The sequence below is a fragment of the Cnephaeus nilssonii genome (genome assembly GCF_951640355.1).
Source record: "Cnephaeus nilssonii genome assembly, chromosome: 21".
Lineage (NCBI taxonomy): Eukaryota > Metazoa > Chordata > Mammalia > Chiroptera > Vespertilionidae > Cnephaeus > Cnephaeus nilssonii.
The window spans coordinates 2,629,325-2,654,904 of NC_137092.1; the positions used below are offsets into that span (position 1 = coordinate 2,629,325).

The 25,580-nt window shown below is 51.2% G+C and overlaps 1 protein-coding gene across 1 annotated transcript; it reads right to left on the reverse strand.

The window, feature by feature from the left end:
- Positions 1-2,379: 2,379 nt before the first annotated feature.
- DBT (dihydrolipoamide branched chain transacylase E2) lies at positions 2,380-23,286 on the reverse strand. The gene is made up of 11 exons (XM_079761324.1): positions 23,211-23,286; positions 21,775-21,898; positions 18,395-18,470; positions 16,983-17,164; positions 14,850-14,971; positions 13,001-13,217; positions 11,700-11,866; positions 7,259-7,336; positions 5,828-6,019; positions 5,662-5,733; positions 2,380-4,055 (listed from the first exon to the last, which is right to left on the reverse strand). The coding sequence occupies exons 1-11, from the start codon at positions 23,259-23,261 to the stop codon at positions 3,888-3,890; spliced, it is 1,449 nt and encodes a 482-aa protein (XP_079617450.1). The 5' UTR covers positions 23,262-23,286; the 3' UTR covers positions 2,380-3,887.
- Positions 23,287-25,580: the final 2,294 nt, after the last annotated feature.

Sequence of the window (25,580 nt, forward strand, 5' to 3'; positions counted from 1 at the left end):
CTCCTGGTTCATAGGTGGATGCTCAACCCCTGAGCCGCGCTGGCCGGCCGAGCGGTAGCTGTTCTTCGGGCTCTATCGCGCAGTCTCTTCTGCAAAACCGTTCCTCGTTTTCCTTCGCCTCTGACCTCCCTCCAACCGTTTATCTAGTCGCCACCTTCAGACCCACCTCAGCCATCCTGGCCTCCGAGACCAGCCAACCCCGGTTTTCTGACCTTAACTCCTTATTGCCCAGCACCCATGAGCTCCCAAATTCGCCGGAATTATTCCCCGAGGTGGAGGCCCCGTCAGCCGCCTGGTCACCCCGCCTCTGTGGCCTCCACTCCCACCTCTCTCTGGGCTTCTGTTCCCACCGCCAGGATGTGGCTCTGGGGACGCGGGCTGTTTCTTCCGAGTCGAGGGGAGGCCAAGGGCGCCCGCGTCCCTTAAAGATGCAAAACCAGCGTGGGCCGCTCCTCTGCCAGGATGCGCCGCAGCCGCCCCAGGTGAGAGGGTGGCACTCGGGACGGGACGCCTGGGAGCCGCGGGGGCTTGGAGAGGAGCCTGACCCGGCCCCTGGGGACCCGCAGCCCTGGCGCTGCCCGCAGACCCTCAGGCTGACTTCCTGCAGAACCACTTCCGGGGCAGGAGGTGAAACTCATCAGGAAGGTGGGTGGCACCTGGCTCACCTCCGCAGGCGGCCCCCAGGCTGGGCAGGGCCAGCGGCTCTTCCAAAGGCTCCCCCTCCCCGGCCCGCGGGGCTCAGCCGTTGAGCATCGACCTCTGAACCAGGAGGTCAGGGTTCTATTCCGGTCAGGGCACCGGCCCTGGTTTTGGCCTCGATCCTCAGTGTGGGGCGTGCAGGAGGCAGCTGATTCATGATTCTCTCTCATCATGAATGTTTCCATCTCTCTTCCTCTCCCTTCCTCTCTGAAATTAAACGCAAAAATTTTATATGAATACATACCTATATATATACATACATATATACTCGGTATAATACTTTTTAAAAACGGGAATGCCTTGCATTTACATATCCGTGTTTCTAATAGTCACCACCGTATTGGGGAACGAGTGCCGTAAATGACAGTGGTGGTTTGAAAAGAACCAGGCCCCTCCGTGACAGTTTGTCCTGCGCTGTCCGAGCGGCACTGGAGCCGAGGGCCCTTCTAGTCCTGCGCCAGGAACACGGGGGCCAAGGCCGGTCACGTGCAATCGCAAAGGCCCAGGTTCGCAGCCCCCCAGCCCGGCCTCCTCCCGGCCCCGCTGGAATAGCTCATGTTCCCAACCGTCTGATTTACATGCGGCCCTGCAGGCGGCTTGAACTGGGTCGCACCTGCCGTCCACGTCACGGGCCTCTGCCCCGCGGTTGGCACGCTGGCTGCATTTTTCCAGGAAATTAAATCGCTAGGTTTTTCCAGATGGGTGCACTCTTGTGACTCCTGTACAGACTTTACAGCCTTGATTTTTTTACGTACTTTTTAAATCACATTTTCAGAACTACTACCCCGCTTAGGACTCCCCTCTCCATGGTTTTAGAACCGTGTACTCCGTGTGTGGAGCGTATTCAGGACCTTCTTGCAGGATACTGAGTGAAGCAGGGACGGCGGCTCACAGGGTGACGGCGGCTCTGGGAACATGGGCGGTGGGGGGTAGGGGTGCTGCCTCCTCCGCAGGCTGAGATGAGGGGGACCCTGCTTGGACTGCTCTGACTCCCCGGATCTAACTAACTCCTGCCAGTTTGCATGGCTCTGTGCTGCTGTCACAGCCGACCACAGCCGCCCCCTGCCTGGCCTGGTGACATGCCTGGGCGCTGAGCAGCCGCTGGGGGCGGGCAGGCCTCTTAGAACAGCTCCTCGCGTCTGATGTTTCTGTGGCTCCGTCTGGACGTCTCCGGCTTCCCCGACTCGGCGTGGGCGAGTGGCCTGCCTTCTCCCCCGGGGGCCACCAGCTCGGTCCCGGGGCCGCCTCGCCTCGGGATCGATCCGTCTCCGTTGTGTTCCGAGCTGGCGGACCTCCAGGCGTCGTGTTCACTTAGGTCAGGGGTTGGCAAACTCATTAGCCAACAGAGCTGCAAACCGCGGTTCGCGAGCCGCAGTTTGCCGACCACTGGCTTAGGTGGTGATGTGTCCGGTAACACGAAAGGGCCCTCTGGTCACTTCGATGGGCCAACGAGAACATGAGCCATGTCAGGCTCGGCACCAGTTATTCAGCGTGGCTGCCCCCTCTGCCCTCAGACGCCAGCACAGCGGCCCCGCTGGCTTCTCCCCTTAACGTCAGCCCCAGGGATACAGCACAGCCTGCGGGCCACCGCCCACCCGACGGTGCTCCTGGCGGGTGCACAGCAGCCGTTCGATACTGAAATGTACATAAACACACACAATAGAATACTTTGCAGGCACTTGAATGTATGATAATGTAGACGTGTTTATTGACATCTAGTTACCCATAACATCATGTTAAATTTAAAAAAATTATAAAATAGTATAGTATGACCTCCTTTTTATAAAAAGAACTGCTATGTATATAGATACACTGATCAACATGTTCATAGTGGTAGGATTATGGATGCTTTCTTTTCTTTGCAACTCTTCATATGATCTGAATTTAAAATATAACAACATTCAGTTGATTCATTAATTTATTTTTCTTTATTATATATTGATTTTGAGAGAGAGGAAGGGGGAAAGAGAGAGGGAGAAACATGGATTTGTTCCACTGCCTTATGCATTCATTGGCTGCCTCTTCCATGTGCCCTGACCGGGGACTGAACCCACAACCTTGGTTCCTGGGGACAGCGCTCCAACCACGTGAGCTGCCTGGCCGGGCCATCTATTGTTTCCAATTTAAACGTTACTTCCGTCGCTAACGTGTCCAATCAAGCACATGTCAGTTACCTGTTTTTCTAACAGGTAACTTCACTTGAGGTTTTTTAAACATTTGAAACAACTAAATTTCTGAATCAAATCAGAATGTCGTATTGTATTCACCTTGATGCTATTTCTGATTAAAGTAGGCCTCTTCCTAAATGAAATCTTCATTTCTATATGAAATTTGATATTTTATTTTAATGTCCATAATTACCCATTTGACCCCTCTCTCTCTCTTACTCTCTTTTTCTTTTTTTAAATATTTTTTATTTCAGAGAGGAAGGGAGAGGGAGAGAGAGATAAAAACATCAATGATGAGAATCATCAATCGGCTGCCTCCTGTATGCCCTACACTGGGATGGCAACCCGGGCATGTGTCCTGACTGGGATCGAACCGTGACCTCCTGGTTTGTAGGTCGACACTCAACCACTGAGCCACACCAGTCGGACGGCTCTCTCTCTTTTTTACTGGTTATAAAACTGTAACTGGGCATTAAGATCCACTTATAATCTCCCCTTTAAAAGATATAGTTTACATAAATAAGGCATTGACAATGACCTCTGCACAGTAACATAGCCCCAGGTATCTTAGATCCGAAGGATAATTGCACTTAGTTTATACAGCAATGGCATTACTGTGGGGAAATGGAAGTACTTTTGTATACAGTCCTTTCCCACCTTAGTGTAATCAAAACGTTTCACTGAGTCAGTTTCAGAGAAAGAAAGGAGTCGGGCAATACTGTCTATGGCTACCTGTCTTCTAGGGATACCAACTGTGTTGTTCTTGGCAGTCTCAATCCATGGACACAGCGGCCTCAGCACCGTTAAGAACTAACACCATGACCTATACAATGTGCCTGCAGCCGCGGAAGAGCCCGCCCGCCGCTCCTCGCTTTCAGGAGAGGGGATCAGAGCAGGGGGACGTGTGGTGCCTCAGAATTGAATCACCCAACACATCGGGCAGGACGCGACTGTCCGGGGGCGCGGCATGGCGAGGCTCTATGCTCTTCGGAAGCTCCGGCAGCTCCGCACGTGCCGGCTTCACTTCAGGTCCAGGAGCATGGACGCCGGGTTTTCCAAGTAGGACTTCCACAGGTTCGAGAAGCGCGACATGGTGGCGCCGTCGATGACCCTGTGATCGGCCGACCAGCTCACCTTCATGATCTGCGCCTTATACACGTCTCCTTTCTGGTCGAACCGAGGAAGGGCCTGCAAACGCAGGAGAGGGAGTCAGAGCAGGAGCTGGAGCGGGAGCCGGGAGAGGCTGCGCACGTCCCTCCTTGCGGGCAGGGAGCCATCCCAAGGCCTTCCGGAAACGCCGTCCTGCCGGCCTCTCCTCGGAGGCCGAGCCCCCGTCTCAGCTCTCCTCCCCCCGGCAGCTGGTCCCGGCACTTCCACCCGCACCGTGAATGTCATCTCAGATTTCAGCTGCTGAACCCGCGTTTACTGAGCACCTGCTCCGTACCAGGCCCCGTCTAGACTCTGGGATGAAGCATCGAACAGAACAGATAACCCTTCCCTCTGGGAGCGAGCTTTTTAACTGGGGGACAGACAGGAAGAACCAGTAAAACACACAGCGGGGCAGATGTGAAAGCGCAGAAGGAAACGCGGAGCAGTTGGCGGGGACAGCGTGCAGAGAGCAGAGGGGAGGGGCATCTTTTGGGGCAGGGTGGGCAGGGGGGCCTCGCCACGCAGGCCTCCCCACCAGGCAGGGGGCACCGCCACGTGGATGCCCACAGAGACGGCGGGAAGAGAGAGGGCGGAGGCCAGCAGGGGGGCAGGCGGTGAAAGTGGAAGAGGTCACGTATGGAGCACGCTGTTCAGAGCCACCGTCAGTCTGTCTTTGGTAAAGGACCTATTTTTCCCCCAAGTTCCCAGCCCACTGACGGCTATTTAAAAGCGAATGACTTTAAAAAAAAAATGAAATAAAAAAGCAGAAAGGTTCTTTTGAAATCCTAAAGATCAAAATCGAGGTTGATGTAGCGACAATGACACGCAATAATGGTGCCACAGAAACGGTGTCCAGGACCTTACAGTTTTACCTCTGGGGGTTCTGGACCCTGAGTTAATAGGGATGCCCAGCCTTACCCCCCAAATTCTGATTCAGTTGGTATGGGGTGAGCTTGGACATTTAAAAAAAAAGGAAAAACCCACATGACTCTCACATGTAGCCAGGGTAACAATCCTTACTCCTTGGCATTCTGAAGCAAGGGCACTGTGGTAGAGGCAGATGGCTTATCTGTGATTCTCCATAAAGACTCGCAGTGGGACCCGGGGGACCCACAGGGGCGGACCCCAGGTGGACCCACAGCGGGGGACCCATAGGGGAGGATCCGCAGCGGGGGACTCATAGGGGTGGACCCACAGGGGTGGACCCACAGGGGAGGATCCGCAGGGTTACAGTCAGGTCACCACCCTCCCTAGAGGCGGCTGGAATCGCTGCTTGGGGCATCAGTAAGAAACAACGGCTCACCCAGCCGAGCATTGCACTCAAACCTGCAAAGTGAGGGGAAACCTCAGAAATGGTTACTCTTGCCCTAGTAGTTTGGCTCAGTGGATAGAGCATCGGCCTGTGGACTGAAGGGTCCCAGGTTCGATTCCTGCTCAGGGCACAGGCCTGGATTGTGGGCTCCATTTCCACTAGGGGGCGTGCAGGAGGCAGCCAGTCCATGATTCTCTCTCATCATTGATGTTTCCATCTCTCTCTCCCTCTTCCTTCCTCTCTGAAATCAATAATTTAAAAAAAAGGTTCCTCTTGTTTGTGCTCACCCTCCCGACCCGCCTAAACGCTGCTTGGGTTATTTCACAAACGCACCTTAATTGACCCAAGAGCCCCGATGGCGACTTCGGGCGGCAGGATCACTGCTTTGGCGTAGGTACCGCCGATCTGAAAACCAACAGACAAGACGAGCGGACACGTTAGCGTGTGAGGAGCGAGCGGCCCGTGACGTTTGAGTCGGGGGTAAGTGGGCGGCACTCACGGAGCCGATGTTGGAGAGGGTGAAGGTGCCCCCCGTGAGGTCGGCGGTGCTGAGCTGCCCCGCGGAGCCCAGCTTCTGCAGGCGGTTCAGCTCCGCCGCGATGTCCATCACGGAGCGCGCCTGGACGTTCTTCACGTTGGGGACGATGAGCCCCTGCTCGGTGTCCATGGCCACCCCGATGTTATGAGACGCCTAAACAACAACAACAACAACAATAATAATACAGTAGCCTTCTCACAGCCAGCAGGAGAGGACTCCCTCCTCTGCCCTGTAACAGCGGCCAAACATTTCTCACCAGAATGGGGTGGCTTAACAGAAATGATTTTTAAAGAATTTCAAGACATTTTCTGAAAAAGAACCTTTTTTTGTCGGTAAGAATATACATTGTTGGTGGAGACGTAAGCTGACACAGGCTTCCCGGCGAACATTTAACAACAATACGTGCCAACAGCTATAACAACCTGTTACAGAGAGAAAGACAGAAGCTTGGAGACACACAGGGATGTGAGTTCAGACTGTCGGTAAATCTGAGACTGAAAACGACCACAATGTTTACAATAGGTCACTGGCTAAGAATATGAAAATAGAGTATTTACTGACAGGTAATGATGTCCATAATATATTAAATGCAAAAGAAAAAGAGTTTTTATAAAGTTCAAAAGTTAAATAAGCAATATTAAGCAGTATGTGTAATTCCACATATATATGTACATACATGTAATGTGTATATATATATATAATGTATATATATAGGTATATATTTAATATATGTAAAAATAAAATCCTGGAAGGATGCACATCTCAACATACACAGTTGAGTTATCCTAGGATCATGGGATCGGAGATAAACATCATATTTCCTTGTCTGAATTGTTGTAACCAGCCTCTCCTCAATCAGGAAATGGTACTGGTCGCCTGGGAAGACTCTAGGTACAACCCCTCAGAATATCCACGCTCACTTCCTGCTTGTACATTTCTAGTGAGACATACAGGTGAGAATGGCATCCCCAAGAGTTGGCTTAATCAACTTTCACTCCAAACAGAAGAGTTCACTCAAACGGAATTCAAACTTTCCTTACTTCTCTCATTTAAATCATCCTTGTTTTAAAAACTGCAGAAATTCTGTTTTGGGAGAGGTTATTCTGAGGGAAGGGTTGATGGGATGGGTAGTATGACCCATTGCCTCATGTTGTATATTTCCATTATTTGAGCCAAAAACCAAAAGGGCTTAAAAATGCATAGCTGAACCGTATCATTAACCAGCAAACCCGCCACCACCACCACCACCTGTTAGCCTTGGCTTCCTGCTTCCTCCCTGCCGGTGATTCTAGTTTAAAAGGGGTCACGTTTGCGGACCCCAGACGCCTCACTGACAAGCACACCTGCACCGCGTTCTGTGCGGCCAAGCACAGTCTCACACACACAGCCGACCTTGTAGGTGACCTTCTGGCAGCTCTCGTCCAACGAGGCGTTGAGGATGGGGAACTGCAGCAATCCCAGGGAAGCGGCCTGGCAACGGAGAGCGGGGTTAGCACGTGGGACTCAGGAAGGGGGTGTGTGTGGGGGGGGTGGGGGGGTGGGGGGGGCTGCAAGTCCACATCAGCGGGCAGGTGACCAGGTGACTGCCCAGCAAGGGGACCAGGGTCACCTGTTGACTTAAGAATAAAAGAGAAGCCGAAACCGGTTTGGCTCAGTGGATAGAGCGTCGGCCTGCGGACTCAAGGGTCCCGGGTTCGATTCCCGTCAAGGGCATGTACCTTGGTTGCGGGCACATCCCCAGTGGGAGGTGTGCAAGAGGCAGCTGATCGATGTTTCTCTCTCATCGATGTTTCTAGCTCTCTATCCCTCTCTCTTCCTCTCTGTAAAAAATCAATAAAATACATTTAAAAAAAAAAAGAATAAAAGAGAAAGCAGCCAAGTAGCTGGTAAACATCAAGATTTTCTCCTCCCCCTCAAAAAAAATTTTTTTTTAATTTAAAAAGACTTTTCAGCTGAAGCCGGTTTGGCACAGTGGATAGAGCATCGGTCTGCGAACTGAAAGGTCCCAGGTTCGATTCCGGTCAGGGGCAAGTACCTTGATTTCGGGCACATCCCCAGTGGGGGGTGTGCAAGAGGCAGCTGATCGATGTTTCTCTCTCATCGATGTTTCTAACTCTCTATCCCTCTCTCTTCCTCTCTGTAGAAAATCAATAAAATATAAAAAACAAAACAAAACAAAAAAACCCAAAAAACTGACTTTTCAAAACAACTACAGGGTGGGATAAAAGTAGGTTTGCAGTGGTTTGTAGGGAGATAATACAACAATCAATCAATAATAAACAGTAGACCATGTTTGGGGTACTCACACTGCAAACCGGCTTTTGCCGCACCCTACACATGGGCTGGCCAGGCCCCAGAGAAAATGCCTCCGTTCCCGGGGTTGCCTCACCCTGGGAGTTCCCGTGGGGAGCAAACCCGTGGTCCCCAGGCAGGAAGCTGCGTCCCGGTGTGAAAGGGCAGAGCCAACGATTTCCCGGGCACGGACCTCTGCAGGCTCCGTCCTGTCCTGGGCCAGGGAAGGCAGAGCTGGTGGGAGTTACTTGGGGGCGGGTCCCCGGATGGGTCACATTTACATCTTCCCGTCTGCCTGCTCCCCGAATCTCTCTCCTTTTCTCTCCTCCTGACACCATCCCTCTCCTGCCCATGTTCGTGCTTCCCTCCCTGTCCCCACACGGTCTTTACGGCTGCTTTTCTGCCATCGGGACCCCATCCAGGCTCACATATTGCATGTGGCTGCCATGCCTTGTGTTAAAGTTTAAAACAGGAAAACAAAGGTGCTTAGGAGTGTCCTCAGAAAGAATTCCCTCGCCCTGGCCCTCCCAGTCCCACTGAGACTTGTTATATGCGTTGTGTGTTACTTTTGTCTGTGGGTCAGTGGTCTTGACAAAAAAATAAATAAATCATGTTCTGAACTGAAGAGTTGAGGAAAGATTTATGAAGCACTTGATAACTGCAACCTTCATCGTTATGTAAAATTTGTCACTAAGGGTTAAAGTATCACACATAAGAACAGTGTTTTGAGTATAATCCAAATTTTGTAAAACAAACAAACAAAAAACAAGGTGTGTCCAGGTATTAGAGGTCATTTTTGCCCATGTACAATACTTTGTAATATTTCCCAATGTTCTGAAACGTATATAGGCAGGAAAAAAGTTATTTTAAAACAGATAAAGCGTACTGAAATTTACGCCCAAAAATAAAGATCAGGTATTTCATTCGGACTGGAACACGGAGGAAGAGGGAAACGTGCCTTTTCGGGCACTGACCGCGTTAAGCTGGCTAACTGTAAGCTGCACACTAGCAGCGCTGCCAGCCCGGCTCCTGAAGAGCTCAGACGGAGGCTGCCCAGAGGGAGCTGTCACCTGAGGCAACGACAGTCTCCCACGAACCAGTGACAGACGGGAGGAGCCTAGCAAAGCCTGCCTGACCAAACCACATTTACTTACCGATACTCACTTGCTTTCCCATCACCATGGGAAGCGCCTCACTGCCCTTCATGTCCAGCCACTCCCCCTCCTTTCCCCCTGAGCACGAGGAGGCACAGAAGCCTGACTGGCCACCCTTGGGTCTCATATTCTGATGGAACTCTCCAACGTACATACGTGATAAGTGGTCATTTCCTCCTGCCAGTCTGCCTCATGTTAACGTGGTTATTAGTCCAGCCAGAGCTTAGAAGGGAGGAGAAAATTGTTTCCTCCCGCACGATACTCATTCCCCAGCTCACGGCAGGCATCTACAATAGTGCATTCAATCAGTCTGGCTGAGGCCGCGCCAGCCGCTTCATGACTAGTCCCAAAGCCCGTCCCATTCCTATCCTAGTCCATCTGTGATGCGATGACCGCTATCTGCTCCCCCTTAAAGCACTCTCCTCCCTCGGTGTGCGAGGTTGAAGCAATGGCCCCCAATCTGTCCTGCCTCCCCTCGTCCACACGCATCGGCAGAGGTGCTCTTGCAGGGGGTTCTGAGCTCAGTCGTGGGACTTGGTCAGTGAGTTAAGAGCAAGCTCAGTGCAGCAGAGCCCGGAGGAGTGCCGTGTTCTGGTCCTCTCTCCTCCCCAGCAGCTCCGAGACCACGTGTGGGCTAGGGTGCAGGGAGAGAGTGAGACACAGGAAGAGCAATGAGTCACACCAGCAGCCTCTCTAGCCAGCCTACTGGCCATCGAAGACAGGAGTGAGCTCTGCACCGTCAGCTGACTGGGCCTGCTCACCTGCTGACTCAGGAGAAAGAATAAACGGCTGTTGTTTCAAACCATTAAGTTGGGGGTGGTTTGTTCTGTGACAGTAGATAGACTTCGCCTCTAAGTGGCTCTTGCCTGTTTTCCTATCATCAGACCGGTGACCTCACTTACCCTCTTCCATTGTCTTGGCCAACTCAACGTCTACTTTCCCCTTAAACTTTGGTGTAAAACCCTGAGCCTTCTTTTCTTCTCATTCACACACAATTTGGGTGATCTCATCCACACGTTTCAACTGCCGTGTCTCTACAGATGGCACGCTATAGCTGTAATATAGTCCGGATCACTCCTTCATTGACATCTATCACATCTCATGTTTACAGAGCACCCACTTGCTTGGTAGGGTCGCTGCTAAAAAGATGGGGATAAAGGAGAACAGTTTCTGCTGAAGGAGGCTCAGCACCCACTGAAAAGACTGAGTGAACACTTGCAATACATGGAGATACGTTCCACTGGTTAAAGGAAGCGGACTGAACTCACATTATAACAGCCACCGAGGGCTACGGAGGAGGCTACCCCTGGGAAAAATCTGAGACTAAGGATGCAAGTATCTGACCAAGGTGGGAGGGCACACGGCGGGGGATGGCAGCTCAGTCTGACTGGAACAGAGGGAGCGACTGAGAGCTGGGACCGGAGAGGGCAGCAGCGCCTCATGGTGGCATCTGTATGCCACACTTGGGCGTTTGGAGACCACCTTGCAGGCGATGAAGGGAGTCCTGGGAGGGAGTCGGGGAATGATAAGAGGGTTTGATTTGTGGAAGCTCAGTCTCGGTGCGGTGTGAGGAACGGCTGGCGGGAAGCCACACTGCAGTCAGCGATAACCGTATGCACTTTGAGTAAAACAGACCAGAACCGGAAATTCAGGGTCTCGCTTCTCTGGGCCCCCATTTCCTTAAATGGGACGTGGGGGGTGTCAGGGTCCTTCTGAGAATTAAGAGAGATCCGTATGCAGCATGCTTGGTACGGGTCTGGCACATGTAACAACTTTGTAAGCGGTGGTTCATGTGAGCTAGACTGTGAGCTGCTCAAGGTTAGGGGACGGTCGGTCTTATTCCATTTTATACTGGTGCCAAGGCTTAGCACTAGAAATGCTTCTCAGTGCTAGGCCTCAACGTAAGTTTGCTGAATAAATGGAAGGAAGCCCTGGCCGGTGTGGCTCAGTTGGTTGAGCATCATCCCATGCGTCCAGAGGTTGGCGGTTCCATTCCCGGTGGGGGCACAGGCCCGGGTTGTGGGCTCGATCCCTGGTAGGGGGAATGCAGGAGGCAGCTGATCGATGGTCCTCTCCTCGGTGTTTCTCTCTCTCTCTCTCCCTTCCTCTCTCTCAAATCAATAAAAATGGAAGTAAATGTATGTCAGTGATACACAAGATCAATACCAAGTCTCCCTTTGTTTAATCGGCGCTTCGCTGGAGTGGGCCTTACGGAACAAAGGCTTCACCCACCGACAGGCCAGCCTCACCAGCTCCAAGAGGCAAGTGGGTAACAGGGCCCGTTCTTCCAGGTGATACGGTGAGAAAAACCCATCGTTAACACGCTGGCTACTTGGAAAAGGCAGTTAAATGCCCACTCCACCCTGCTGGCAGTGAAGGGACCTCACCTTTATGAAGAAGGGCATAAAGGAGAGTTTAATCCCACGCGCAGAAGCAACGGGCTTCAATTCTTCTCGCAGCTTCACCAGTTCGGTGAGGTCGACCTCGTCACAGTACCCAAAGTGCGGGATCTTCAGGGCCGCGGTCATGGTCTTGACCATTGCTTTCCGAAAGCCTGGAAACAGTGTATTGTCAATTCTTAAATCCTTTAACCGTCTCCTTTTAACCCAAATAGAAGGTTAATGTTGTTTACTCTCAACTACATTCCTCCCCACGCCGCTATGGAACTCGAAAGCCACGAGTTTCAGTGCTGAAGCCCTGAATGCCGCACAGCCCAGTGCCAAGTTCAATGACACAACAGGTGGCCGCTTTCCAGGCTGTGTGTGCAGATAACTCTATAGGCTGCCGGCCAGGACCCACCAGCGGCTCTCCTGCACTATCCCTCTTCAGGAAGTTATCATCCTCCGTGTCCATAAACAACAAGTCAGACGTAGTTCCTTTGAGAGCTAACAAAAAACAACGAATGTTTAAGATACTTGGAGACTTCAAACAGAACAGTTATTCGTTTACACATTCATATTCCAAGAAACTGGCTAACATGTTACTCTTCAGAAATTAACAGTCTAAATTGGGAAAACTGTTATTTCATCATTAAAAAGAAATTGTATGCTGACCTTGAGCTTTCTCTTCAGTAAGAATTACCAACACCATGGCATTAAAAAAATATCCTATCTAATAATAGAGTAACATGTAAATTACCATCACTCCGCTACGCCCACGATTGGGCGGCAGGTGGACTATCTGGCCATTGAGAGGCACGGATCCGCTGCCACTGAGGGGGGCTACCCTGCTGTTGAGAGGCGCAGGGGGCGGGACTCCTGCCCCCTGCGCCTCTCAACGGCCAGATCCGTGGCCACTGAGGGGGCCTGCCGCGGACACCCAGCTGCGCCTCTCAACTGCAGGGTAGCCAGGTGTCCGCGGCAGCCCCCCTCAGCGGCCGTTGAGAGGCGCAGGGGCGGGAGTCCCGCCCCCGCGCCTCTCAACAGCAGGGTAGCCCCCCTCAGCGGCCGCGGACCATCAAAAGTGGGGGAGCTGGGTGCCTGTCTGCTCCGGCACCAGCAGACAGGCACCCAGCTCCACCGCGAAAAGTGAAAGCGTGTAGGGGACCCTACACGTGCATGATTCAATCATGCACTGGGCCTCTAGTAAATAAATAAAATTTTTTAAAAATCAAAATACCCTATTAAATGCATGGAGGCAGCTTCTCCCCAATAAACTGCACTATCATCGGCAGTCTCGTTATTATTACCTGTTATGGGCTCTGTCCGGTCCTGGCCTGTGAATACCGGAAATTTTGCTATTGGGGTGGGAAGAGGTGTGTCTTTTGGTTTCGGTGGAGGTGGCATAATTTCGGCTTTGGGTGAAGGAGGTAATATCGCTCCTGTCTGCTTCTCCAAAAAGTTGAGAATATCTTCTTTGAGTATTCTGCCATCTTTTCCTGAGCCAACAACTTCACTCAGCTTAATCTAAAAAAGGATACACTTAATGTGAAAAATAAAACTCCCTGGAAATAAATAAATCCACATTCAGGTCACTAAGTGGAATTTAATGCATTGTTGGTTAAAAGAAAAAAAGAAAAGTACCCTGCCCAATAAGTTAGTATAAGGAAGTACCATTTCCATGATCTTAACAGAGCGGGTAAGAACGGCTCCCTCCTACGTCATCCCGTTACTTGTGCACACACTGTGCATCTGCCCACATGGTAACCTGTGGTATCTACGTTGTAGGTAATCCACTCCTATTTAGGAAAACCTACATTTTTAAACAATCAACTCTTCTTAAATTTCTTGTATGATTCTTAATTGGTTTTCTCCATTTTTAGAAACTACAGAGAACAGAGATCACCTGATGCTCTTAATGATCCAGTGTTCCATATGATTACTTCTATGTTCTGTTATGCTAAATGGTCTTCATCTTTGAATACGTTTAATGGCGAATAAACTGCCATGAAGGCTCTATGTAGGCATTTCCCTGATTTGAACACGTGCTTTCTAATTTTTGGCTATAAAGTCCGTGAAGGAACGCGCCCTGGATTGTTCCCTAGGCTAGCTTCTGGAACAATGGCCAGATAACTGCTGAAGGGATGTGAACCCTCAAGGACTCTTCTACTTCCAGAATGGACACATTTGTTCTTCCCACTGGAACTGAGCTACTTCTCTCAAAGACAAACAGACAAAGCACCTGCCCGTGGGCGCCCTGGGAAGAGCTCGGGCCCTGGAAGGAGGCAGATCTGGCTCCCAATCCCCAGTTCAGCTCCCTCCTCGACTGCAGGCAACTTCATCAACCCTGCCCTCCCACATCTGCAAAACAGGGATAGTCCGCACCCGCTCCGGGGCTACTGTGGGGGTCAGTGGGCAGCGTCTGGCTCAGGTCTCCCAGGACGAAAGCAGTCAGGGGAGCCCTGGAGACGGACGTCAGAATCCTGGCTCCACCAGAGCCCTGTGACCTTGGGCCAGTGTCCTGACCTCCTCCTATCTTATCTCAGAGCTGTGAAGATTAAGTGAAACACCGGGGAAATTCTCACTGCCTGCCCGGGAGGGAGCCGCCTGCCCGGGAGGTTAGGCACCAAGGACCGGCTGATGAGAGGAATACCAAGCCAGCCTCCTTGACTCAGTTCTGGGGTTCTCCCACCTCCCCGGGATCAGGGCACATCCTGGAGACCACATCCTTGCCTGGCCCATTGCCCGCCTCTTCCCTCCCCTATGCTCACGCCCAGCAAAGGTACTCACTCTTTCAATCAATCCATCAATCAATCAATCAATCATCACATGTCCCCAATCCTTGTCTCAATCTGCGCTCCTAGGGCACCTGACCTACGACACGAGTATTTCCAAGAGCTGCATCAGTGGTGGCCCTGACCGTTCCCAGCTCTAAGAAAGCGTAATACCGTAAAACACACTCCTCCATCAGCAGAAGTAATGCATTCACAGTGGTTCTCATTTCTCACGAGTACCTTTATGCAACGACCACTTTTCGGTAACAGACATTCCCATGTTTTCCTCCATCCCAATGTGAGCCATCTCATCTGGACAGCTGGCTAACTTTTCAGAGGCAAGCACACACTCTGTGTCTCACGTTCACACGTTAAGAAAACGTACGTTGTTTTCCATGGCCAGGCGGCGCACCGCCGGGGTGGCCAGTGTCTTCTGGCCTTTGATCTCCTGGTGAGTGTGTTCGTCATGGGACACGGCGGGCGTTTCCACCACATCTTCCTCGGAATCTGACAACAAGGTAAATGTTTCCTCTTCAGTTGAGAATATATAAATAAACTCCACTTTATAGTCAAAAGTCGTAATAGTTGGGCTACTTCAGAAAGGAGAAACGAACAGGAGTGTGTGTGTGTGTGTGTGGGGGGGGGGGGGGGGGGGAGGCGGGTACTGGTATCTGGTGTTGTTTCTGCTGAAATCACGTAGCCAGCTACCAGTTAAAAAAGGAGCGCTTCTTCCATACATTTTAAAACGTGTTATATTTTAAACACTTTCCTAATAAATTTCTTTTATAAGTAGCATGAAATAAGGATCAGAGGGGAGGTCAATTACACGGAAGGATCATGTAAAATCTGCGACCAGCCTCAATGCTTCCCTGAGATGACACAGCCTTTACATGTTCCTGCTCTGAACAGGGCTGAGGGATGCTGTGGAGACCTCCCTTCCGTGGCGAGGGCTGGCTAGCTGCTCTCTAACTCCAGAGCAGCGGTCGCCAACCTGTGTCCGTGAGGTACGAAAGGCAGGCGACCGCTGCTTAGAGTACTGACCGAAGAAACCATCTAGGGCTGTGAGCATGGAGTTTTGTTACCAAAAAGAAAAGCTTTTGAAAGCATTTAACTGTCCACGTCTGATGCTGCGTGGCAGAATCTCTGTGGGAATTAGTGAATTGGAGACTAAACCTCAGAAAATCAGCAGGCAACTGCGTTTGCTTTGACATTCAATTCTAAGCAAATAAAGGCCCATTATGCTTCCTAAACACCATTTACTCTCCCCTAAGAGGCCTGCATTCCCCCCCTCCCCATCCCTATTAAGATGATACTTAAGCCTGAGTTTTAAGCCTCCTCTTGGAGTTACTTTCCTCTGCCTGACTCCCCTGTACGCATGAGGTATACGGATTAATAAACTTGTTTTCCTCTTGCTGATCCGTCTTTTATTGCAGGGGTCTCAGTTAAGAGCTGAGGACAGATGGAAAATTACTAATTTTCTTTCTCGTCAAATAAGCTGGCATACACGACTATAGTTCAAGGCATAATTTTGGGAGAAATTGGGAGGATATACACTGATGTGTTGAGTGGCGATTTCTGAGTAGCGGGAGAATGTCTTCATTTTCTTATTTTTGGTTTCTCATAACTTTCTCTAATGCAGCGTCCTGCTTTGATAACAGAAATTAAATAAATGACGAAAGGCTTCAATAAGCTACCTCCCAGCTTTTGGAGGGAGCTGGTCACGGTGCATAAAGACTCAGGACATCCGAGGTCTAAACTGGGCTCTCTGCCGTTGGGTTGGATTTAGTTTCTCCGTCGGTTCCACAGAATTGCTCATGTGTAAGGATAAGAAGCCGTCAGTGTGAAAGCTGACAGACTGCGAGCGGTCACACCAGCTGTGACACTCAGGCACCCGGGCCCTCTGCCCCTCACTGCGGGCCTGTCCGGACCCCAGCACTTCCTCCCGGCTGCGGGCGAGGGCTGCCTCCCAGCGCTGTTTCCTGGACGACAGAGCCCTGGGTTCGGGGAAGGCGGCCGGCTGTGCGCCCACTGCAGCAGCCCAGAGGCAGTTCCCGGAGCGTTCTCCTGTGGAACCCGTGTCAGGGCGTGCACTGCTGTGAGAGCCACGGCCGCTGCTGCTTCGCAGCGCGGGTCTCTTCACTGCTCCCCCCGCTTTTCCTCCCTCCCTCTCCTGCGTCTCCTCTCCCAGCCATCACCACGAGTGCCGTCTGGTTCCGTGCCCACGGCACAGCGAGCCATCCATGTGCACACTACACCTGTTGGCAGTGACCGGTGTCCTGAAACTTCACTGCTGCTTCTGTCACCACTATGATTTCCAGAAGCCTGGCCACCAGGGCACTGTTTCTGTCCATGCAGTTACCATGGCGACTGGTCAAAAGATAATCACACGTCACCCAGGACCTTTTCTGTTTCCCTGACTTCCTGGAAGTTATTAAAAATAAACACCCCTTTTGATTGGTACCCAAGGACGCAAGGACAGCGGCGATCATTTGGCAAACATGGACACGCACTTCAGTACCTTTTAAAGCTTCCGTCTCTATGTCCACGAGTGGCTTCCCCACGTAGGCCGTGTCCTCGAGGTTGTAGTACAGTTTCCTAATGACGCCATCGTAGCGACTGGTGATCGTCACAGACGCTTTGTCGCTCTGAACCTCACAGATGCTGTCGAACTGAGACACAGTGTCTCCTTCCTTCACGAACCTGCAGGAAACAGGTGTCAGACCTGCCACGTGACCAAGGACGATTAGCCTGCACCGCCGCCGCCACGCCGAGTTAGGGCCTATCCACCCAGGCGAGCAGTTAGTCCCAGAGGTGCACCAAAGAATGTTCCAGAAAAGACCATCATGGTTCCAGAACCTCTTTGGTGTTATTTCCAATACCAACTTTTAAAAAACCATTCACAGATCTGTAATCTGAACATTTAATTAAACTCTCAGGTTTTCTGCTCCACCCACTCCTTGGAAAAAGTTCTTAAAAAGTATTTTGAATGTGTGTGTTTTTTCCCTTTTCATTGTTTATATTAGCCTATATCAAACTTTAAGGGGTGCCTCTTGTTTCTAGAATTCGATAGAAAAATTGATGTCCCCAGCACACATCCTTTGTAACCTCATGAATTTTGGCTCGAGTTCTCTTCTAATTATGTTTGCCTGTCCTTGCATATCCGTCCCTTCATCCCATAACCATTCTAAGTGCCCTTTACCAAACAGAACAGGAAGGAGACCAACCTCAAATACTACATGTGATTCTGAGTCTAATACCATTCTTTTTTTTAATTTTTAATTTATTATTATTTTTCTTTATTGATTGATTAAGGTATTACTGTGTCCTTATCTCCCCATTGCCCCCCCCACCCCTGCTCATGCCCTCACCCCCCCCCCCCCGTGTCTGTGTCCATTGGTTATGCTGATATCTAATACCACTCTTGACGTATCTAGCGCATTCCTGACGTTTTACATTAATTCCTCATTAACAACACTATTGTTCGGTCATTCTTATGCCTTGTCTTCCTGTCCTAACCAGTTCTCGGTCCACGTAACACACCACCCGTGACAGGGACATGAGGTGTGAGAGCGGCTCTGGGGGTTCCCCCCCAGACAGAGGCAGGGCCTCTGGGATTCCGCGCCTCCAGAAAGGCAGCAAGTCTGGACACACGTCACCCCTTAGCGGTGACCGTCTCTTCTGTTAGCTGAAATGGGGGTGGGCTGTGAACGTCTTTAAAAAGAGGAGAAAAGGATGCTAAGACATTGCCCAGAATAAGGTGCAGTGGTGTGTGAACTGGCTCGGCAGCACGCTGACCCCACCAGCTAGTTTCACCCACGGCTTTGGAAAAGGCCCGGATGTGAGAGCAAGTGTCTCCATTTAAATAGAGACCTGCTTATTGTCACTCCGATTACCTTAAGACTGACGTCCACCTTTTTCACAGTAACTTACCATTCTTTGACAGTTACTTCTCTAATGCCTTCTCCGATGTCTGAGAGTTTGAATTGAACAATCTGTCCCTGTTGACCTTCAAAGACAAATGAGACATAATCTCCTTAAATATGTCACATGTTAAGAGATGCTTTTACACCTAAAATTAGAAAATATTCTCCAGCAGAGGCAGAAATTATTTCATTTTAAGGATAAAAATTTCACAATTTTTAACAGCATGATCATCATTCATAGCCATCAAAGATTTAAAAGAGTTAATGTAGGACACGGACTCACTGCCACTGCCACAGAACGCCCGTTTTCCCGCTTCCAAAACAATGTTCTGTGACGGGATGGAGGGCCTGACAAAGGGCAGCTGGCACCGTTACAGTAAACAGACTGTAACACACGACGTGTACTGAGGGAGACCGCACTGCACCCCCTTGGTTCATGTTATGAAACTGTAATAACCACCAACAGCATGCTTCTACATCGCTTTGACCTGGTATTTTGGCTTCATACTCTCTTTCTTAGTGGCTAAAGGTCAGGCAGACCCCTACATGGAAAACTCGATGGGACATTCTTATTTGCCCAAACTAGGTTCTGCCAACTTATCATTAAATCTGAGTCTTTTCCTTCCTCTTTCCACTTTTTACCCCTTTTCAAAGATCTACCCCCTTTTTATAACACTTGGATGCCAATGAAACTTTATGGTAATTATTCCCAAGAATTTTTGGTTAGCAAAGGGCTCCGAACTGATTTAAGAATACGCCTCTATTTTTAGACTGCTAATAGCTACAACTGCTTATAAAACACACAAACAAGCTGATGAAGGAGCACATTTTCCTTCAATAAACAGGAGGGGGTGAGTTAGCGGTAGAGAAATGTGTCTTTGATGTGGGGGACTCAGGAGCCTCGTGTCCACTCCAGGAAGTGGGCCCTCGCACAGCCTGCTGCTCATTTAAACTGGAACCTTCCGGAAAACAGTTTGGTACTAAGTATCAAAAGCCTTAAAAAATGCCCACAACTTTGAGCCAGAAACTAGTTTGAAGCCTTTTTTGCCCGAGGACAGAGAGGCACACCGAGGTCAGTGCTCAAGAACAGTTACCATGGAGACCGGGACCCAACCTGAGTGACTAAAACGAGACAGTAAATGCACGATGACACCTCTATGTAAAGCCAGGTTATGCAAGGAACATAAGGAACCGACGGCATGTGCAAGAGCATGGAAACGTGACGACATGGTTAGGGAACGGCCGACAGTTCTACGCGGCTGAGGCCAGGTCATGTGGCGAGAAATCAGCCCAGACTTGAAAAGGGTTTGTGCGCCAGGCGGAGGTGAGGTGTGTGAAATGTACCCTTCAGGCAGTCAGGGGCCAGTGCCGGTTAGTCTATTCACCATTCCTACACTCTATGCTGGCCTGCGGCTTGCTTTCACCAATAGAATATAGCAGAAGTGAAAGTGTGTAAGTTATTTTTTAAAAAATATATATTTTTTATTGATTTCAGAGAGGAAGGGAGAGGGGGAGAGAGATAGAAACATCAATGATGAGAGAGAATCATGGGCCGGCTGCCTCCTGCACGCCCCCTATTGGGGATGGAGCCCAAAACCTGGGCCTGTGCCCTGACCAGGAATCAAACCGTGACCTCCTGTTCAATGCTCAACCACTGAGCCACACCGGCCAGGCGCAAGTGTGTCAATTCTGGAGCCTCGGCCTCAGAGGACCTCCACCTCACAGCTTCTCCTTGTCCCTCTGGGAATGCTGCCTGGAGACCCCCCTGCAAGGCAGCTGACCTAACTTGGCAGAGGGTTAGAGGCCAGGTGGTGGAGCAATGCGCTGTCCCAGCCGAAAACCAACACTGATCGTTAGATGTGTGAGGGAGAGCGTCCTGGACCCTCCAGCCCAGATGATGCTCTAGCCAAACACAGTCACATCAGAGAGGGGGCCGACGCCCAGAGTCCTGACAGCTAATGAAGCATAGTCGCTTCAAGCCGCTCTGAGGAGGGCTGCTGTTCAGCAGTGATTTGCTGCCAGGGAGTCCCCGTGGCCATTTCAGGTCTGTAGCTTCAGGTCTACCATTTTGGGAGACAATTCTCTCTGGCAGGAGTGTGGCGGAGAGAGGCGGGAAGGGACGGCAGAGAAGGCAGTTAGGGGGCTGCTGCAGGTTAAGAAGCTGAATAGATTTATACGTTTCGAAGCTGCCTGAAAAGGAGAAGACAGGTTTAGAAACACATACGCTGTAACATGAATAGATCATGGTCACCAGTCTGAGGGGAGAAAGGAATCAGGCTCCAGGCTTCCAGCTTAGCTACGAAAGAAGAGGACACATGCCAAGCACCCAGAGCGGTGCCTGGGCACACAGCAGGTGCTCAGTAAATATGTTGAATGAGCCGATTCTCACACCAGTACAAAGGGTCAGATACTATGATTACTCCCCTTCTCCAGGTGAAATTAAGTCACTCGCTTGAAGTTACACAGCCAGCAACTGGTAGGCCACGAACCTGGAGCTCATAACTGCCTGCACACGGGAGCTTCAATGGCCTCTATTTTCTCTCACCAAAGGCTGACTTTTGAAAATAAAAATCTTAAAAAAAACAACCACAAATGGTGAAAGTACGTTTACACATCTCAGGGTGCTGTGGAAGACGGCGTGTCGGGGGCACGGAAGGACTGATTGGCCTCAGGTGGGTCTGCCTGGCACCGCCCTACTTGTCACTGCCAGCCCAGACCCAGGTGCCCAGATCTGGCCAAAGGGTAATGATACACAGAAGGCCAGGGTTCCTTACCAGGTTTCTAAAGAACGTCAGAAAGAGAGTTTTAGTGTCCTTGCAAATCTAACACTTAAAGCCTCGAGTTCTTCAGAGAGGGTAGAAAACGGGGTGTGGTGTGTGTGTGTGGGCGGGGGGGGGTAATTAAATGGTAAAAGCAGGGAACCTTGTATGTAGGGGCACCTCCGGCTGGTTTCATCCCACCACCCACTAGCACAGATGAAGTCCTCCTCCAACAACCAACACGCAGGGAGTACACGGGCACAAACTATCCTATCCAGCGATCAAGTCACATTTACCTGGACTGAGAGTCTGTCCAGCTGACTATTGCACGCAGATGAGCCAGGTGATAAAGAACAGATGGCCCAAGGCAAGCCATTCCCAACTCCATGAAGACACACGTATCAAGGGAGAGAGAGTGTGTGAAAGGGGAGTGGGGTAGAGGTAGGGTGCAAAGATAATAATAATAAGAAAAAGGATAAATGTGGGGAGAGCAAGGAGGGCCAGGCTAGGAATAAAAGGTCCACTTTAAAAACACACACACAACTTTGCTAAGTCTACAATCACTTAAAATAAAGTGCTGAGTAAGATACAAAACGCCATCTCACGCGGCGATGTTGGTCACACTCACCAGCGGTTGTTTTCAGCGGTCGGTGCGGAAGGCTCGACTTGAAGGACGGGTAGCCGAAGAAACACACATATTTGGGTTTCGGCGCATGAACAACACTCCGTGTTTGACAGTAGCGAACACAAACCTAGCGATGAGAAGACCGAAAGGAAAAGCTCTGATACGTGATCTCTATGGCTTACCTCTCTAAGCACCAACGGAATGTCACGTCCGTTCTAACAGTGGAACGACCGTTATCGCTGCATAAACGAATGATCTAGGCCCAAATCAGAATGCCGGACATCAAGCGGCAGGAAGAAGAAGATCGGGGCGCGGGTGCCGGGGAAGCCGAGGATGGGGACGCTCTCAGGGGAGCGAGGCCGGGAGCTCGTCAGGTGCTGCTGGGGACGGCTGGCTTCTCCTCCCCGTTACCTCCTACTTCTCTTCCCCAAATCTCAGGTGAGGCAATGTCCTCTGGGAAAATCTCAGGTGAGGCAATGTCCTCTGGGAACGCCGGTCTGAACGCCGGGACCTTCCCTAGGTGTTCCTGTAGCTGTAGGACTTGTCCGTGCACAGCACGTCTTAGGCTGTGCTGTGCGGCTTGTCTAAGGCCTAGCTCTGTCTCTCCGTCTCTCCTCCTCCACCACAGGCTGTCATTAACCTCTGTGCGGGCAGGGATGGTGTCGGTCTTACTCATATTTGCATCCTGGGTGCCTAGCACAAGACCCCCTGAAAGGCTTTGTAAGATCAGGGGTCAGGGCCGCTGCAGAAAGCACTGGGGCAGAGGGGACCCGGGGGTGGGATCGCTACACAAATCAGATGAAACACTATGAGGACGGGACGTTCACTGTCTAGTGCTGAAAGTCGTGGGAAAGTGGGGAACGGCAGGGGTGAAGGTGGTGGGTCGGTGGGTCGTAGCTGCATGGACACAAAGGTTGGGGAGACACTGGTGCAGACCTGGGGGGCAAGGACACGCCCCAGGGGTGAGGCTGGAGCAGGTGTCTCCGGGGCTCCGGGGGCTCCGGGGCAAGGGCCGTACCGTTCCGCTTTGCTCCAAGGGCCTCTTCCATGACTGTAAGTCCCCTGAGAGCGGGGGTCGTAGTGTGGCGCCTGGCACCCAGTGGGTGCTCCCTAGATGCTCAATGACTGCCTCCCCAGCGCCTGTCCCCCCGCCCGGCACCCAGATGCTGCTCAGTGACAGGCCAGCTGGGCCTCGGGTGTGGAGGGAGCGGGAGGGCCGCCGAGTCCCGCCAGGTGCGCGCCCAGGTGAGGGGAGGGAGCGGGTCTCCGGACCCGTCGGCTCCCACCTTCGGTGCCCTTCGCTCTGCGTGTGTCCCCCCACCTCTCCATCACGCGTGCCCGGTACGCGTGGCCCCCGGAGGACACACGAACACCCGTCCCCGGCAGGACCGCGGACACGGCACTCCTCCCCGACCGCAGCCCGGCCCCGACCCGCTCACCAGCCGCCCGGCTCTCTGGCTGCAGGTCCGCAGCACGCGCACTGCGGCCATCTTACTCCGGAAACTCCAGCGGCGCCGCGGTGGGGGGCGTGGCCTCTGCCCGGCCACCTATTAGGATCCGGGAAACGCACCTCCCCCTGAGCGACCAATGAGGGCGAAGGAGCGGCCCACCGGGCAGCCAATCAGGGAGAGGGGCGGGGCTGGAGCGACACCCACTGCGGGGGCGGGGCGGGAGGGGGATGCCAGGAGGCAAAAAGCTGGGAGATGGGGAACCAGTGGGAGGAGGGCAGCCCAGGTTTGGTTTCGGGGACGGTGTCGGACAGGAGCACCGACGGTCATCTTTGTAGTCCGTGCAGGGGGGGAGGGGGCGGACAGTGTCAAGGGAACCCAAAGGAAAGGCACTTACCTGCAGAAAGGGATGTGACTCGGACCTGAGGATGGGCAGGAGAATACCACCCCCACCCCCACCCCCACCCCCGTCTTCAGCCGGGATTGCAACCGCCTCGAGTCCTCGGTGCCAGGCTCCGACCCACGGATCTGGAGTCACGAGCCTGTTCTGAACTAGATCCCGACGGCCGGCAGGTCTTACTCCCCGCGAGCATTCCTGACCATGCGAACCGGCTGTTCGATATTTTTTTCATAGAAGGTGAACAAGGTTACCCTGAGGTCCCAAATAAGCACGTTATGAACACGTTCTTTCCTTATCAGCGCAGGAAATGTGTGTCACAGACATGTGAACCTGCTTTATTTGCCTCTTGGAGAAATGTCCAATTTAGAACCAGGAAGGATAAGATCGGAGCTTGCACAGTCAAGTTTCCAGGATGACATTGGTCTGTTTTTGCCTCTTACTGGGAACGAAAATCTGCACAGATGTCTAAAGAAATACATACACACACACACACACACACACAGAGAGAGAGAGAGAGAGAGAGAGAGAGAGAGAGAGGGAGAGAGAGAGAAAACTGGAACAAAGAGAACATTATAAGTCCTCAATTTTGAAGATTAGTGGCTGTGAAACAAAATCTCAGGCATTACACAAATTCAATGTCTAATATTATCTAAACTCACCCTTCTTTTTTTGCCTTATTTACCTTTCAGTATATTTCCTTCTCTCTTCCTCCTTCTCTCTCTCTCTCTCTCTCTCTCTCTCTCTCTCTCTCGCTCTCTCTCTCTCACACACACACACATACACATGCATGCACACACATGGACTACTGTGAGCAATAAATCAAAGTCATTACCTTTAAAAGAAAATCTAACAAAACACTTTATAAGCACTGTTAATATATTTGATAATACTACATGCAAGTGTTTACATAAAAACACTTTGAAGTGAATTATTTTTCCCCCTAAGGTCCCTATACCACCTCTTCCTCTAATGTCCCTTTATCTCTACCTTCTCCCAAGAAAATATCTAGTTTATTTCCTCTCTTTTATCCTCTTTTACCTCAATGGATTACTGCTTCCAAATTCAGTATTATGTTTTCTTACCTTTCTTTCCAAAAGCAAGAGACATGCCACCTACTCACTAGTCAATCCTTTCCCTCAAAAGAGACAAAGAATTTCTTCTCTTTTTTTAAAAAAAACTAATAAATATGACTACGTCCCAGCAATTCCTCTCCTAGGTGTCTACCCAAGAGAAAGGAAAACATATGTCTACACAAAGGCTAGTACAACAATGATTGCAACAACATTGTTCATAATAGCCAAAAACTAGAAACACCCCGAATTTCAACAAGTGAATGGATAAACAAAATGTGGCACATCCATATCATGGAATAGTATTCATCCCTAACAATGACGGAAGTACTGACTCATGCTTTAACCTGCATGAACATCACATTTTTTCAATATATATATATATTTTTATTTTAGGGAGAGGGAGAGAGAAATGTGGATACAGGTGAGAAACATCCATTGGCTGTCCGCTGTGCGCCCCCTGCTGGGGATCCAGCCGCTGCAAGCTGGGCCTGCGCCCTGACGGGGAACGGAACGGCACCGGCCACCTGCTGGGGACCTTTGGGTGCCTGGGAACGTCCACACGATGAACACTCTCGATCCTCCTCCTGGGGCCTGTGCCAGGGTCCCTCTAGGGCAGTGGTTTCAGCTGCACTGAACATTCATAGCAACGGGGGGTCGCACTAACATGCAGGTCCCAATGCAACCGACCAGGGCAGGCCCCGGGAGTCCGCGTTTCTAACAAGCGCTGGGTGACACAGGTGCCATCCGTTAGCCAATGCCATGTGATTAATAAGGTAAGAATGCCGAAACCGGTGTGGCTCGGTGGATAGAGCGTCGGCCTGCGGACTGAAAGGCCCCAGGTTTGATCACATCCCCAGTGGGTGGTGTGCAGGAGGCAGCTGATGGATG